This window comes from Lepidochelys kempii, chromosome 8, assembly GCF_965140285.1.
Source record: "Lepidochelys kempii isolate rLepKem1 chromosome 8, rLepKem1.hap1, whole genome shotgun sequence".
In the NCBI taxonomy this organism is placed as follows: domain Eukaryota; kingdom Metazoa; phylum Chordata; order Testudines; family Cheloniidae; genus Lepidochelys; species Lepidochelys kempii.
Genome location: NC_136387.1, coordinates 46,580,434 through 46,597,889, shown reverse-complemented (window position 1 = coordinate 46,597,889; position 17,456 = coordinate 46,580,434). Strand labels below are relative to the sequence as shown.

The following is a 17,456-nucleotide window of genomic DNA, read 5'->3' as shown; positions in this document are numbered from 1 at the left end:
GATTTACACCAGATGGGGATCTGGTCCATTGACTTCAGTGGAGCTATGCCAGTGTATACTAGATGAAGCTCTGACCCTATGTCTGCATTAAGTTGTCTGCACAGAAGGGCTTCTACCAGCATTGGGCAGAGGGAAGCATTCAGTCTAGTCTTCACTTCCCTCCACATGTTTCCTATCCAAACTTTGGAAGATTTTTGTCGGTTTGCTACCCTCTGCAATGTGGAACAGAGGGAAACATTTGTATTAGAAAGACAGCTTCAAGAAAGAACATAAGAATGACCCTACTAGGTCAGACCAAAGGTCCATCTAGCTCGGTATCCTGTTTTCCGACAGCAGCCAATGCCAGGTGCCCCAGAGGGAATGAACAGAACAGGTAATCATCAAGTGATCCATTCCCCGTCGTTCATTCCCAGATTCTGGCAAACAGAGATTAGGGACACCATTCCTGCCATTCCTGGCTAATAGCCATTGATGGACCTGTCCTCCATGAACTTATTTAGTTCTTTTTTTAACCCTATTATGGTCTTGGCCTTCACAACATCCTCTGCCAAGGAAGTCCACAGGTTGACTGTGCACTGTGTGAAGAAATACTTCCTTTTGTTTGTTTTAAACCAGCTGCCTATTAATTTCATTTGGTGACCCCTAGTTCTTGTATTATGAGAAGGAGTAAACAACACTTCCTTATCTACTTTCTCTACACCAGTCATGATTTTATAGACCTCAGTCATATCTCCCATTAGCCATCTCTTTTCCAAGCTGAAAAGTCCCAGTCCCAGGACCAATTGGTGAAGAAAGGGACATGAAGCCATAGGCCCAGACTTCCAAAATTGATGTTTAATCTCTTTTAAAAGGTCTGTTCTAGCTCAGCCAGAAGTTATGGGTTTTGATACAAGAATCACTGGGGGAAGTTCTCTGGCCAGTGTTCCAGGGGCAGTCAGACTAGATGATAAGGATGATTTATTCTGGCATCCAAATATATTCATTTATATGAATCTATGAAAAATGTGTGTCTCAACTTTGATCCAAGTGGCCAGGATCTTGTTTTTTATCTCTCATCCAAATGATGCAGAGATCTAAATTAATGATGCAGAGATCTAAATTTTTTTTTTAAAGGTAATTGTTGATGCTTCAGAAACACTAGTAATCTAGTTCCAGCACTTCACCTGTCTGATTCTCTCCCATTCTAGATGATCAGCTGAACTCGGAAGAGAAGAAGAAAAGAAAGCAGAGAAGAAACAGGACCACCTTCAACAGCAGCCAGCTCCAGGCGCTGGAGAGAGTCTTTGAGAGGACACATTACCCTGATGCCTTTGTACGAGAAGACCTCGCACGCAGAGTCAACCTCACTGAAGCCAGAGTTCAGGTAAGTAATGCCAGAAGTCAATCTTCCACCCATCTCATCCAGGTACTGTCAGCAAGCCATGGCTTTAGCCTTCACCCAGCCAGCACGATGGCTGCAGAGATAGAGGATTGTTAAAGAACATGGGCCTTACTGTCAGTAAAGCTCTCAAACATATAAATGCCATAGAGATCCTTCTGAAAAGCTCTATCATATTGAATAGAGTGAAACATTAGGGTTTTATAGAAATCAAACAGGACAATAACAATAATTTTATTGCAGTAGAGCCCTGGAGCCCCAGATTGGGATCGAGGCCCCATAGCATTAGGTGTTGTACAAATCCATACAAAGACAAGGGCCACAATTTTCAGAAGTGACTTAGAAGCCTATTTTCAAAAGTCTCACTGAAAGTCAATGGGACTTAGGATCCTGGGTGCGTGTTACTTTTGAAAATGGGAGCTCCTATGCCACTTAGGTACTCTTGAAAATTTCATCCTCAGTCCCTGCCCCAAATATATCTGAAAAATCCAAAGAATTGAATAGAGAATAGGATCCTTTCTGTAGAATTTTTCAGCCAGATAATGGAATTCTATAGCAGGGAGAGAATTTGCTAAGTTCTGTAGGAATGTGTCAGGAAAGAAACGCAAGTGCAAATCTGCTTTGGCAATCAGAGACAACTCAGCAGGGGCTTGGAAGTGGTGTCCATTTTTGTAATCAGATTGACGACACAGGCAAAAATGCCAAGTCAAGAAGCCTTCTCCAAAGTGAGCTGTGTGGGTTATACACTGTAGACTGAACTTCCTATGGAGGCATTACACCCAATATTTAATTATAGTGGCAAAGCTATGCTACTTTTGGGGGTAGAGAAGAGGTTCTGGATCATGATGAGGGAAACCTCAAAAGGTTGAGATGTTCAGCTGAGATCCCAAAGTTCGGTTGTGCATCTTGGCTTTAGCTTTCTGGTCTGGCTAAGCTGCACTCCATGTAGACCCAGTATGGCAAGCAAACGTGGGTTTGAACCCCCCTTGTGCCCCTGTGCAAGCTGAAGCAGCCTCAGGACTTGTGGCAGCAGTAACAGGCCCCAAGGGGCTATTATGTTGGATGGGAGTTGATGGAGTGCAGCATCACTCTAACCATGTACCATTGCTTAGAGATCCTGGGGAGAGGGAAGCAGAGAGAGCTGGTTATCCCAGCTTTGTGCACTCAGGGAGTCTCATCACACCACCAGACTGCCACGAATGGTCCATATTAGAGCTAAAGATCCCCTTGACTTGTTCTGAACCTCAAGAGATTTCAAGATTGGGTAGGGAATCACAAGAGGATAGGGTTCTTCATGGGGTTGCCAAGGCTTTCTGCTTCTGCTCAGGCTGGAAACACCCTGTGAGTGACATAAGAACATAAGAATGGCCATACTGGGTCAGACCAAAGGTCCATTCAGCCCAGTATCCTGTCTACCTACAGTGGCCAATGCCAGGTGCCCCAAAAGGAGTGAACCTAACAGGTAAGGATCAAGTGATCTCTTTCCTGCCATCCATCTCCACCCTCTGACAAACAGAGGCTAGGGACACCATTCCTTACCCATCCTGGCTAATAGCCATTAATGGACTTAACCTCCATGAATTTATCCAGTTCTCTTTTAAATCCTGTTATAGTCCTAGCCTTCACAACTTCCTCAGGCAAGGAGTTCCACAGGTTGACAGTACGCAGAGTGAAGAAGAACTTCCTTTTATTTGTTTTAAACCTGCTGCCCATTAATTTCATTTGGTGGCCCCTAGTTCTTATATTATGGGAACAAGTAAATAACTTTTCCTTATTCACTTTCTCCACACCACTCATGATTTTATATACCTCTATCATGTCCCCCCTTAGTCTCCTCTTTTCTAAGCTGAAAAGTCCTAGCCTCTTTAATTTCTTCTCATATGGGACCTGTTCCGAACCCCTAATCATTTTAGTTCCCCTTTTCTGAACCTTTTCTAATGCCAGTATATCTTTTTTGAGATGAAGAGACCACATTTGTACACAGTATTCAAGATGTGGGCGTACCATGGATTTATATGAGGGCAATAAGATATTCTCCGTCTTATTCTCTATCCCTTTTTTAATAATTCCTAACATCCAGTTTGCTTTTTTGACTGCCACTGCACACTGCATGGACATCTTCAGAGAACTTTCCATGATGACTCCAAGATCTTTCTCCTGATTAGTTGTAGCTAAATTAGCCCCCCATCATATTGTATGTATAGTTGGGGTTATTTTTTCCAATGTGCATTACTTTACATTTATCCACATTAAATTTCATTTGCCATTTTGTTGCCCAATCACTTAGTTTGGTGAGATCTTTTTGAAGTTCTTGGTCTTAACTATCTTGAGCTGTTCAGTATCATCTGCAAACTTTGCCACCTCACTGTTTACCCTTTTTCCAGATCATTTATGAATAAGTTGAATAGGATTGGTCCTAGGACTGACCCTTGGGGAGCACCACTAGTTACCCCTCTCCATTCTCAAAATTTACCATTTATTCCTACCCTTTATTCTTTTAACTAGTTCTCAATCCATGAAAGGATCTTCCCTCTTATCCCATGACAACTTAATTTATGTAAGAGCCTTTTGTTAGGGACCTTGTCAAAGGCTTTCTGGAAATCTAAGTACACTATGTCCACTGGATCCCCCTTGTCCACATGTTTGTTGACCCCTTCAATGAACTCTAATAGATCAGTAAGACATGATCTCCCTTTACAGAAGCCATGTTGACTTTTGCGCAACAATTTATGTTCTTCTATGTGTCTGACAATTTTATTCTTTACTATTGTTTCAACTAATTTGCCCAGTACTGATGTTAGACTTACCGGTCTGTAATTGCTAGGATCACCTCTAGAGCCCTTCTTAAATATTGGCGTTACATTAGCTATCTTCCAGTCATTGGGTACAGTAGCTGATTTAAAGGCCAGGTTACAAACCATCGTTAATAGTTCCGCAATTTCACTTTTGAGTTCTTTGAGAACTCTTGGGTGAATGCCATCTGGTCCCGGTGACTGGTTACTGTTAAGTTTCTCATTTACTTCCAAAACTTCCTCTAGTGACACTTCAATCTGTGACAATTCCTCAGATTTGTCACCTACAAAAGACAGCTCAGGTTTGGGAATCTCCCTAACATTCTCAACCGTGAAGACTGAAGCAAAGAATTCATTTAGTTTCTCTGTGAAGACTTTATTGTCTTTAAGTGCTCCTTTTGTATCTCAATCGTCCAGGGGCCTCACTGGTTGTTTAGCAGGCTTCCTACTTCTGATGTACTTAAAAAACATTTTGTTATTACCTTTTGAGTTTTTGGCTAGCTGTTCTTGACCTTTCTCGATCCTTGCCAGAGCCCAGAAACACAGAGCTGTATGAAACTGAAAGTTACAAGGAAACAAATTGCTTACAGCCTTATCCAAGTGTCAGGAGACTTGGGTTCCACCAGAGGTTCTGATGAAGGTTTGAGTTAGATTTATTTAACCAGAACAGATGAACCCACTGCCCAGTGAGCATCCAGGCCTAGAGTGACATTGCAGGATACAGTCCACCTCCCAAACCTCTGTTCACATCGGTTATCACCAGAGTTATAACAGCATAGACTCTCTCTTGTTCTTACATTTTGCTAGTTCAGCTGAGCGGGGTTTCCCCAAGATGTGCAGAGGGTGAGAGTAAAGCCCTTGAGCAGTTTGAGTTTGAGAGCACAAGAGTGGGATGGGTCAGAGAATGAATGAAATCAGCCTTTTAAATTCTGATGGTTTCTTGGACTGAAGGGAAAGAGCTTGTGGGTGTGTGCGTGCATGCCTGTGTGAGAGAGAGAACACCTATGTGCATGTGCGTATGTTTGTTCATTGATGGATTCAGAGAGATTAAAGCCAGAAGGGACTGTTAGATCGTCTAGTCTGATGTCCTGCACCACACAGGCCATTCAAATTCACGTAGTACCCCTGTACTGAGCCGAATAACTTGTGCACACGTGCGTGAGTGTTTGTGTGTGTGAAAACTTATGTGTGCGTATTCACGGGCTAGCAGCAAAGGTATGTGTGTTGTATTTTAGGGCAGGGCATGAGTGCCAGGCATAATCAGGGAAAGGGATCACCACGCATTCAGACAGCAGGGCAAATCCTAACATAAAAGCAGCCGTTTCTACAGCTCAGGGCAATGGACCAGCAGCAGCTTCTCAAGAATCCCTGTCATTCAGGAATGAGGTTCAAGCAGCCAGCAGCCCGTCCCAGAGCAGCAGTGATCTTAAAGACCAGATAGGACATCTGCATCTTCACTGAGAGGATCCTTGGTGCTCAGGCACTGGGGTGGAGACATGAAGCCACCAGCATCATCCTGGGTCCTGGAATATCCAGAAGCAGGAGAGGTCCAGCTCATGAGCATCACCCCTGTGGGTCCCAGCTTGACCTCCCACATGCTGCCGCTTCACCTCGGGTAGGGAAGATGATTAGCTGCTCAGGCATAATGGAAGCTCCTCCTGCAAACACATTACACCCGTCCACTGCTGGTCCTTTCCTCACAATGGGGTTCTGGCTCTCCAGGCCACCATCAAACTAGGGTGCCTGGGCCACCAAGTATCTGATAATGCAGGGAGAGAAGCAGAGCATCAGTGGAGCAGGTTATAATCTCTGGCCTGTCTGTCTTTCCCCCTCCTCCTAGGTATGGTTTCAGAACCGAAGAGCAAAGTTCCGCAGGAACGAGAGAGCCATGCTGGCCAACAAGAACGCCTCCCTTCTCAAATCCTATTCAGGGGACGTGACTGCGGTGGAGCAGCCAATAGTACCTCGCCCAGCTCCAAGACCCACTGACTATCTCTCCTGGGGAACAGCCTCGCCTTACAGGTGAATGCATATCCCATCTCTAGGTGATCAGCCTCCTCTGGCCTTGTCCAGCCACCACCTTCAGAGCTCCTTCTTCATCTGACAGTGACGCTCACCGGGAGCACCCTGTGAGAGCCACATCTTGGGACGGATTTCCTGTTGCTCCTTTCCCACACACAGGCTTTAAGCCACCTTTGTGCCTCCCTAATTCTGACCTGGGAGGCTTCCTGGCACAATTTAGAGCAACCCCAGCACTGCTCTAATTTGCACTGCTATAGGCATTGCACAGCTGGAGCACACAGCATTCTGGCCAAACCTCTCCTGCCCCTGGTCCATCCTCAACACACCCCCTATGACTGGGGCTGCAAGTGGGGCCAGCATAGAACATTTATGTCAGCCTTGTGCCAGGCAAGGAACCCCCTTGCAACAGGAGATTCTCTAGGGGGCTGTTTCTTCTCCCTTTGTGGCCCCTTTACGCAGTTCAGACAGCTTAAAGAAAGAATGGAGGGAGAAGGGAAAGGCGGAGCCATTACATTTTGTGAGCTTGCTTAAATAAAGAATCGAATTTAACGTGACTAATTTCTGGTTTGCTTCATTTGAAATACAGCATCTAGATTAAGTGGGGTCGCCAAAACAACACCCATGTTGGTAAGGGAACGCTGATACAATGGTAGCCTTTGTTGAGCACTTTTAAGGAGCTGGCCATTTTTGTTGTTAAAAAACTAGAACCACTGGGCCCTGGGGTGGCTGACAGGAGCAGAGAGGGAATTCCGTATCTTTCCTCTAGGGGATGCTTGTTTGAACGCAGGTGTGGGTGCCACCAGCCTCTGAAAGAAGCTGTCTTCTGGTGGCAAATATGAGATTAGTGAGTGATTCCTCTTCCTCGTTCCTAGTGCACAGGCATCAACTTGTTGGCAGTCCCAGCAGAGAGGCCAACAACTGACGTGACTCTTCCATCTCTAGACAGGTTGGGAAAGTTCTGGGAACTTCCTGTGCCATGGTCTAGCAATAGGCTCATCTGGGTTGAACCAGCATTGTCTGGTCAGCTTTAGGGCACAGGGACAGGGCTGGGTAAGGAGACAACAAGACTCAGCTGTTGGGCCCCAGAGCACCAGCCTGAACTTGCTCAGTTCTGGGGCTTGCAAGCTGACAAGCTCTAAAAGTCTCAGGTCTTTTATTTTTAACAAGGACAAGACTCAGCCAAGGGAAAAACGTGAGCAGGCGAGGTTCATTGCTGCCATGGAAAGTGTTTTTCCTGGCACTGGCGTTGTTGCTCTGGTAGGTCTGGTTGCTCCCACTCACACTGTAGGTGACTTGCCAGTATTGGAAATATACAAACAGGGTAGCAAAACAGGGGCCTGGCTTCCCTCTCCGCTGAACCGCGAAGCAGAGGGAGCTTTCTGGAGCGGTAGAGGGAGGAAGTGATAAATACGGTTGCTAAAAGGAGGAGGGGTGTGCTTTCCCCTCCAGGAGTGGGAGCTGGCCTGATATCATGTTTTGGGAGTTACTGGGCCATGAGAGATGCTGCCAGCGTAAAATCAGAAGGGGAAAAATCTCCTTAGCATTTGCACTTCATACAATTCACAGCCCTCACCTCTCTTCTCTGGGCAGTCCCTAGCCAGCTGGGGCCTGCTCTCTGGGGGAAGGAGAGAACTCAGCTTGTGCTGGCTTGTGGGGAGGGATAGGTGGCTGGAGGATGTTTTTAGCACTGTGGCTTGAATTTAAATGAAAGGCTCGAGGCCTTTGGCTGTTGTTCCCTCCTGATACAGCCCAATGTCAGCCCAGCTAAGCCACATCCCCCTGTGCTGGCCTTAGAGAAAAGTACCCAATCAAAGGTCTCTGCTGTCCAAAGTCAGTCGGGCCTATTTCTCACAGCACTCATGCAACAAACAATCACTCGCCATGTGGCATCTCCTGTCTATTGGTACCTTCGCTCAGTGGTCCTCAACCATGTCCACACTGCCACCTCACAGAATAAAGAGGGGTTGAGGACGCCCCCTCTCTGTACAGACAAGGAGTGTGGTCGTGACACTAGATGATCTCAATGAACCCACTTTTTTGCCCTGTACACTGGGGCCAGACTTGCCCTCTGTTTTTTACCTGCCTGGCTGGCAAAGCCCCTTCCCATGGGGGTTAGCTCCCAGCATGCATCCCAGCCTGGGGGCTTTGCCCGCAGTGTTGCTTGCTGGGGAGGAGTGGGGTGGTGAGATGGTCCAGGAGAGATGAGTGCAGATGTCCGCTCCCTTCCCACCCCCTATGGCTGTTATGGTCACAGTACCAGGGACCTGCTGAACTCGCGTGGCTCATTTCTACCTCTCACACTTTTAAAAATAGATCCTCGTCCCTCCCAAGATGTTGTTTACACGAGGGGCTTCATAACGGATTCTAGAAGACACTGCAAAGGTAACTTCCAGGGGGCAGGGGGCATTCTGTATGGGCTGTATGGGGTGGAGGCAGCATGGTCACTGGAAAGGCAAGGAGGAGACTGCCAGCTGGCTAGGCTGGTCTGGGCTGCTGTGGAGAGCAGGGACTGAAGTGGGCTCGAACGCGAGCCACGCCAGGCCCTGGGCAGTGAGCACAGAAGGGACGGCAGCAGGAAGAAACTGACAGACTCACGGATTAGGTGGGTGGGCCTAGGCCAGATGCAGTGTTTAGAGGGGTGCCCCATGCTAGTCCAGGTCCGTGTGGATGGGTGCGCTGCCCAATCCAGGTCACAGTGTTTAGGGGTGTTCTGTCCCTTCCAGGCCATTTATAAGGGTTCCCCTGCCCTGAGTCAAGCTCATAGTGGTTCCCCCTCCCACCACATTACAGTTGATAGGGCTACCCCTTCCCTTTCAGGGTAACACAGTTCATAGGGCTGCCCTCTCCCCTTCAGGGATGCAGTTTGTACACAAAGTCTTATGGCTGGCCCAGAAATACATGGCAAGCGTGTGGCCTGCAGAGGGCTCAGTGATTTTGGGATCCGGCTCTGTCAGCATCCATTCCCAGCACACACCTACATCCTCCAGCTTCCTGTTGCGACCCCCTAGTTTGCTGTGACATGGAGAGTTGGGCTCCCAAGTTCATCTTTCAAAAACAAGCAGCCCTGTTCCAACGCCCCCTCCACCCCCCCGATCACTGATCCTCCCCTTCTCCGTGCCCCCAGTGACAAACTCCTCTGTGGGCTACTTGGGCTACTGAAGCCCAGGTGTCTTAGTTAGCACACCCCTCTGTGCTCTGGGGCCATCCCTTCTGCAGGCACGAGAGCTCTGCTGGGGGGAGTGCAGGCCCAAGGCAGGATGGCAGAGCAGGGGAAACTCGTGGTCTCTGCTGCTCACACCTGCAGGCAGTGGCCATGGGCAGATGTCAGGCGAGCAAAGGCAGGAGATCCACAGAGATGATCTGCTTTGCCTGAGGTAGGTGGCTGGGAAATAAATGGCTCTGCCTTTGCTTTCCCGTGCTAATGCTTTCTTTCCACACCGTCCCTGCCCTTTACCAGCAGCAGAGCCGAAAGATAGAGGCTGGGGTGATCACAAGAAGGTCTACAGGGGGCTTGCTTCTGGGGGGGAGGGAAAAACTCTTGTCACCTAGCCCCCCCCCCCCCCCCAGCATCTCTGCCAGATCTGCCTTGCTATTGGGAGACACAGGAAAGATGCATTTGTGCAATGACTTCAGTGGGTCTTGGAAACACCTGAGTGAGTTTTATACACCCTTGTTGCTATCCTAGTCTGAAAAATAAGTTAATGGGCTGCTGTCAACTCTTGTGCCATCCCTATAATTGAGAAAGGCAAGACCCAGGAGCTTATACATTTCATTGTGCTTAACCAAACCACATACCGCTGATCTTTGAGGTGCTTTGCAACCATTAGCTCACCACGTCTCACAGCACCCCTGTTAGCTCGGGATGTATTATTCCCATTTAGAAGATGGGCAAAGTGAAGCAGAGAGATTAAGGCCCAGATCCTCAAAAGTATTTTGGCCCCTAAATTCCACTGAAAGCAAGTGACTTGGCCAAGGCCTCATAGAAACACAGTAGCAGAGTCAAAATTAGAAGTAAGGAGGTATTTGCTTCAAATCCTGTATCCTGGCCTCTTTGCACCGTCTTACAATGTATGCAAACAAAGCTTCTTAGTGTTGGTGGGAGTTAAATGTAACACCCCTATGTTGGAACCAAAAGAAGACAGCAGTGGGGGTATTCAGCTATTGATCTTTTATAGGCCAATTGCTCTCCTGTGTGTACTCTGTTCTCTGCACCCCTCAAAATTCAGTCAGTTGCTAGACATATTCTGGAGTTGATTAAGAAATGCACTGGAATAGAATCACACAAACTATGAAGCAGACTATGGAGTAGTTCACTGGGCTGGGGTCGCTATAGTACAATGTAAGTAAGTGAAAGAGAGATCCAGCTCCAGGCTCCCAAGTTGTATAATAACCCCTTTCCATGACTCCCCTAGTATTCTCCAATAATGGCCGAAGATGCTGCAAGGACGCTGTTGTTAGCTGTTGTGTCTGGGAACGTTGTAGAGGCCTGTAGCATTAGAGCTGGTGAATTTCAGCAGAATCTTTTTTTCAGTGAAGAATGCAGATTTGGCAACATCAAAATATTTTGCGAAAAACCCTAACAAAATATTCCCCTCAAAATCGATGTTTTTTTTAGCTTGAAACAACTTTTTTGCCTCAAAATGTCTTTTCATTTAATGAAAAAAACAATTGAAAATGCTTGAAACCGAAATGAAACATTTCGGGTTGAAGGAAACTTTTTTTTTCTTTTACTTTTCAATTCTCTGAAAATTTTGAAAAATGTTCTGGGTAGACTCGAAATGATTATTTTAATTATTTTTTTTTGACTTGCCGGTAAACTGACAATTGTTTTATTCGCACAGCTCTATGCTGCATTGCACAGAATCATAGAAATGTATCGCTGGAAGGGACCATGAGAGGTCATCTAGTCCAGACCCCTATGCTGAGTCAAGACCAAGTATACCTAGTCAATCCCTGACAGGTGTTTGTTCTTTTGTATGACGACTGCTGTTGAGGTAGAACGTGTTGAGAGTGGAAAATTTAGTCTCTCCTCCAATTCCCCTATCCTAAGTTATTGTTGAGAGACCTTTGACCACCTGGTTATTATAACTCATGGTGCAGGCAGGATGGTTAGCACTGAAGCCAAACCAGCCTCTATCAGGAGCCACTGTAACAAAAAGACTGAGGCCTGGCCTACACCTAAAACTTATGTCAAACGAGCTACATCGTTCAGGGCTGAGAACAATTTCATGGCCCCCAACCCACACAGTAAGTGCAGCAAAGCTGCTGGTAGAACTCTTCTGTCAATCCACATCTCAGAGAGGTGGATTATCGACATCAATGGGAAAACCCCTTCTGTTGATGTAGGAAGCATCTACGGTCCAGTGGCACTGCTGTAGCACCGTTGCTGTGCCTCTGCTGTGTAGATGGAGCTTGGGAAAAGGAGTTTAAAGGAATTAGATGCCCAAATCCCATTGAACTGGGCACCTATTATGGATTTATGTCTACCCATTTGCTGGTGAGGGGAGATGAAATTTAGCCAGATCTGTGGTATAGTCGTGCAGATGAGGTTGCTGGGATTTTTAACTGAATGAAAAACAGAAACCTTGAGTTGTGCTACTAAACACTACAGTATTTTTCCACTCTCCAAGCAGACTCTTCCTGTTTGGGATTCTGGGTAGTGTAATTATTATTCACTATCTGTATCGTGGGAGTTCCTCCAGGCCCCAGTAAAAGATCTGGGCCCTGTTGTGCTGAGTGCTCTACACCAGTATAATGAAAATAGGTTTCCATACATTAGAGGGCTTTCAAAACTCTGAGGATGACATTCACCTCTGGGCAGAGGGCCAGCACAAGGACCAGGCAGGCTGGGGTGCAGGGTAGAAGGGTAGGAGAGAGAAAGGGGAGATATTGAGACTCAGCCTGGGGCAGGAGGGAACGGGAGCTGGCTCTAGGCTGGGAAGGAGGATCCTGGGGGATCCTACCTGCTCCCGGGCCCATTCCAGACCCTCCAGGTCCCACTCTCTGCTCCCCAGCCCAGTCCTGGGTGCCACTCCGGCTTCTCCAGGTCCCCTTCATCACTCCCCCAGCTGTGCACAAGTTTACATGGGAGCAGAACTCCCAGCGTATTTCTATTGCAGGGGTGTTAGGCCCCCCAACACCGCCCACCCCCAGGTTTTCGCCCACCCCCTCGCCCAGATACGACTTGAGTCTCATACAAAATGTATTTTAAGGACGTGTGTGGTGTATGGCCTTTTGTGCAGGGGTGTATGCCAGCCTATTAGCATAAATTACATTATGATATTTAGATACAGCTAAAAATCACAGAAAACTGGGAATAGCCTTGACAAAATCCCAAACTGAACTGATTTCCTGATACTCCTCAATTGTCTGCAGTACACGTGAGAAATGTAGCCTATCAAACTCTCAGGATTCTTTCTAAAATTGTGTCACTCATTCAGTGCACTTTATTTCTTTGGGGTCTTTAAACCAGCATCAGGCAATCATTGCAAGTTCCTCAGTTCAGATCGGGCTTTTATCTGAATGACCCACACCTATTGTTCCTGAAAAACTGCTCAGGGAATTTCTCGGGAACAAGTAATTTCTACTTTTGTTCTGGAAAGGTAGATGTAGCATTAAAGTTAAACATAGTTTGCACAGGGTATGTCGAGACTGCAATCATGGGGTACGACTGCAGCTCAAGCTGACATATCCAAGTCTGCCTTAATCTTTCTAGCTCAGGTATTGGAGCAGTGAAGCTGTGGCAGCACGGGCTAGCCCTGGAAGTGATTACCCTGGGTTCCAGGCAGGATCAGATATGCTGACACCACAGTTTCCCTGTTCTGAGACCCGAGCTAGTCAGATTCAAGCTAGCGTGGGTACGTCAGCTTGAGGAGTGTAGACATACCCTTAGATTGCAAGCCCTGTGGGATGGAGACCATCCTTTTTTTCTGTGTTTGTACAGCACCTAGCAAAAGGGGGTCCTGCTCCATGACTGCAGTTCTTAGGTGTTACCACAATACCAATAAATATTAATAATAAATTTAACCAAACGTTATTGAACCTCAGGAAAACTTCAGGGTTGAAGGTTTAAATTTACAATACAGGACAAAGGTACAGGTGGGTTTGTATTTTATTCAAAGCTGTTCATCCTTAATGCTGTTTTGACCTCTTTCCCCCATTATTTCCCTGCATCAGGCTGAGTATCTTTTACATCCACAAAGTTAATATGAGTTGAAATCAGTTTGAGCATTTGTAATAAAGCCAGTTTGGCTGACAGACCTGATCCAAAGGCTATTGGGAAGTCAGGGCAAAGAATTCCCTTGGTTACAGTAGGTTTTGGGTCAGGCCTTATGGGAGATGACTGTTAGATCATGTATGTGCTGCCCAGGTGCACCCGCAGTCTCATGATCCTTAGTGGTAGTTACCGTCACACTCTGTAACACCTTGTGCATTCGTTCTCCAATTGGTGCTAGACATCTCAGGTTACAGCCGTACGGTGGCTGTAAAGGGATATGCCACATCCATGTTCACAGTTACCAATCAGCAGTTAAACAGGAAAAGGGACAACAGAGAAAATGGAGCAGGACCATGGGAGTAAAGTGTCCCGATAGGAATGCCGCTGAGGTTTTATCCGGTGATAAAGGTCCATCTTATCCCACAGCCCCACCAAAAATGCAAAGGAAGTGTTTAGAAAAAAAATGTCCGAATGGATGTGCTGAGTCAAATAGTTCCTGTAGTCTAGGAGATGGTGTTCCCTAAAGCTAAAGCATGGCACTGCTACCGTGCCCGTGTCTAGGCTGGGCAGTGAGAAATGTGAGTGTTCATGGTCTGTTCTTTATGTTTCTCGGTGGCATTTGGTATGAAGCTCAGTTTTCACTCCTTGGCCAGGCCACTCAGGTGATGTAACAATGAACGCTAGTGACTGACTAAACTTGGCTCGAACACAGCTGACAGAAAACTGCTTGCCATTCCATACAGGAAGTGGCGGCACAGTCCATCCAGGTCTTTGTGGCAAAATGGACTTTCCTGAGTTTATTTTCCTGTGAAATGGGTCTGGAATAGGGTCTCTTCTGGATCATCTGAAAGTTTCTGTCTCGAGCAGCAAATATAACTGAACTGCATGTAAAATTCTAAGGGTCCAGCTCTGACTTGTGCGGCCACTTAGAAATATCACCAGCAATTTGGAATATGTGCACCGCACTGGCAAAACCGTTGCTCCCGTACCTGTAGTAAACCCCCAAATTTTCCCAAGGTAAACCTGCCATTAGAAAGACTCTCCAATCATAGAAGTCAGAAGTGGAAAAGGGCTGTGTCTAGTCTATCTTCCTGCTAATGCAGGTGTGTTCCTTCCGGTATATTCTAGAACCAGGACCTCAGACCTGAGCTCCCCTGAACTTTGACAAAGGTTGGCTCTAGATGTGAACTTTGCATCTGGTGACTATTTGTAGTACATTCTTGTGTACTTTGGTCGCATAAACTGATCATTGTGGGCCTGGTTCAAAACCCTTTGACTTCAGCTGGCTGTAGCCTGGGAAATGCCGTGAAACAGGGTGATCCATCAGTGCGCTAAAAGACAAGTTACTAAAATGTCCAGTCATGGTAAGGAATGTTGCACCCAATAATTGAAACATTATACATCATGATGTATGCCCACGCCAGCACCCGCTCACCTAGCGACTGATTTCCGAGTTCAATGCAGCCCTGATTTGCAGCTGGATTCTGATTTTGTTTTTCTTTCTTTTCTCCTCTTCTCTCCACCCCAACAGCGCCATGGCTACCTATTCTGCTACGTGTACCAATGCTAGCCCTGCCCAGGGCATGAACATGGCCAACAGCATTGCCAACCTGAGACTGAAAGCAAAGGAATATAGTTTACAGAGGAACCAAGTACCGACAGTCAATTAAACACTGTCTCAAAGAAAGAGTAAAACAAAATGACACCTGTCCTGCTTAGCAGTTTGCTCATGCTGAAAAATAAACCCTGAACTGACTATTGGGACAAAAGCAGGAGAAAAATGAACTGCAAATTAGTTATGGTGTTCCTCTTTCCTTGTGGGATAATGTCACCACTTTGTGTCAGGTTTATCGCTTCTGCTCAGTATACTATGAGCTTCTTCAGTTAAGGACAATTCCATCCTTCTTGTTTATTTTATACGTGACTGCAAAAGAAACCCTATCGATCCAGCCTTTGAACTTCTCCCCTAGACTTTCCTGAGGTTCAGCACCGTGTCCCTCACTTCCTATGCCCCAGCTCACTCTAGAAAAGGGAATTCCGAAGCCAAAGCCCTCTCCGTTGTATCCGCATGAGATCGAAGTATCCTTCCATCACTCCAGAGCAAGGCTGCAGCTGCAAAGTCGTTATCATTAGCCTCTGAGGAGGCTTTTTGAGCAACGCGGTGAGTTCCTCTAGTCCAGTTGTCTGGAATGTTCATTGTTTCATTCACAGCCATCTTGAGTTTAGAACTTATTCGCCTCTTTCTGATTATTTCTGGCCCAGCCTCTTTGAAAAGCCAAAGAAGAGAAGATCCTTCTCAAGCCAGAGTGCGCGTCTGCATAGGGGAGATTGCTCAGGAGCTCAAAGATTAGGACTTTGCCTTATGCTTCTTTCTATGCCTTATGTTTTGTGCCACAGGTAAAAGTGTTGTCCAAACGCATTTGTTTTATATATACTGTATATATTTATATATATAAGATATACATGCAAGCTTGGTTGGTGTTTTTTATTAAACAAAATAAAAATACATTGAAAACGTTCAAGATGTGTGTGCTCCAGCCAAGTTTCTATAGAGACGGAGTGCCAGGTTCCCATTTATGGTCGTATGCTGCTCACGATCATAGTAATAATAAATAGCTTATGCTTAGAACACTTCATCTCACAGAAGGCCACAGCACATTACAAGCTATCGGCCAAATCCCTGTGTCTTTAGTCAGGCAAAACTCAGGGTCCAGTTGATCCAAATCAGGAGGTCAATATTCAGGGCTAGATCATCTCTTCCTCTGGGAAAACCCATCCAACAAGGCTCTGGGGAAAGACATATTGTGAGGTTCTCTTTGCGGAGTGAGTAGGGTTTGCTCCTCCAGAGAAGTGAGGACTCTGGCCTTCCAGCACTTCAGATCCAGCCAGATCTTGGGAAATCCACCGAAGACACAGGACTATCCACTAGGCACCATGCCAGGTGATAGAGGGGGTTCTCCAACCATGGAGGGATTCCACACTAAGGTAAGACAGCAGGGGCCAGCAGTGCTTTTCCCCCTGAAACGCCCTGCCTCTTGTGAGACTCAGACAGGAATGAGATTCCTATCAAATGCCCTTCTGTACTTCCCCCCCACCTTGTCTGGGTCTAGAGAGAGGAGGGACAACATTATGGAGCTGTCTTGGATGTGTGCCTGGAAAGTTTCCCCCCATGCATATGTCCTGAGGGAAAGATGATCCCCTTGTGTTTTTGCTGCTGCCAGTGGGAGTATGCCTGAGTGAAACCTGAGGACCTGCTTCTGCCAGCCTTTCTCATGCCGAGTAACACTTATGTACAGAAGGAGAGCCATTGAGGGACAGGTTCTGAGACCTTTGCTCACACTGAGTAGAACTTTGCTCCTTGAATGGCCCCACTGAAGTCAATGGACCGTTCAAGGTATTACTCGATGTGAGTAAGCATTGGGCACTGATCTGATGATTATATCTACGCAGAGCATTTCCCAAACAGTACCGTAGATCTATATCTAGGTGCTGAAGCAGGCACCTTTTGGCTGGAATGTGGCTTTGGTCTGGCAATGGGCCCCACCATTCTAAAACCACGCACAGCCATTTAAAATGAAGGTGAAATGTTATGTAGGCAGAATATCAATTAGAATTTAGCCTGAGCATCAGGCTTAACACTTGCAAAAAGCATATGAACCAAGAGCCAGATCCTTAGCTGGTGTAAACAGTGTCGCTCCGCTGACTGCAGTGCTAGGCTGGTTTGCATGAGGTGAGGAGCTAATCCCCCATGCAGCCGGGATTTTGGTTGTATCTAAAAGACGGCGCCTCCATGTGTTCTGGTGTGGATTGGTTCAGGACTGAATCCAAGGGATGAGCGCCTCCTGCTGAGTCACCAACACCAGGGTGCAACTGTGCTGCCCAACCTTACAGGACAGTCCATTTAGGAGTCCACATGCCATGCCGGTCAGATAGACTTGCCGTCCCTCCCTCCGACTTGAGTAGAATTTGCCCTTCAAAACAGTTCAGATTTTTAAGCAGATTGTCCTACCCCTCTAGTTCTCTATCTAACTCTGCTTAGCTTCTGAGC

At 46.6% G+C, this 17,456-nt stretch overlaps 1 protein-coding gene across 2 annotated transcripts in view; it reads left to right on the top strand.

Moving 5' to 3' along the window:
- PRRX1 (paired related homeobox 1) overlaps positions 1-15,869 on the top strand; it is an 82,701-nt gene extending 66,832 nt beyond the window's left edge. Inside the window, exons 2-5 of one of the 2 annotated variants that reach the window (XM_073358197.2) lie at positions 1,188-1,363; positions 6,011-6,192; positions 8,506-8,574; positions 14,940-15,024. In XM_073358197.2, coding sequence (XP_073214298.1) covers positions 1,188-1,363; positions 6,011-6,192; positions 8,506-8,560 — 413 coding nt within the window. In that variant the 3' untranslated portion in view covers positions 8,561-8,574; positions 14,940-15,024. Of the gene's footprint in view, positions 1-1,187; positions 1,364-6,010; positions 6,193-8,505; positions 8,575-14,939 lie in introns of both variants that reach the window. The other variant, XM_073358196.2, reaches the window with a different exon arrangement.
- The last annotated feature ends 1,587 nt before the right edge of the window (positions 15,870-17,456 follow it).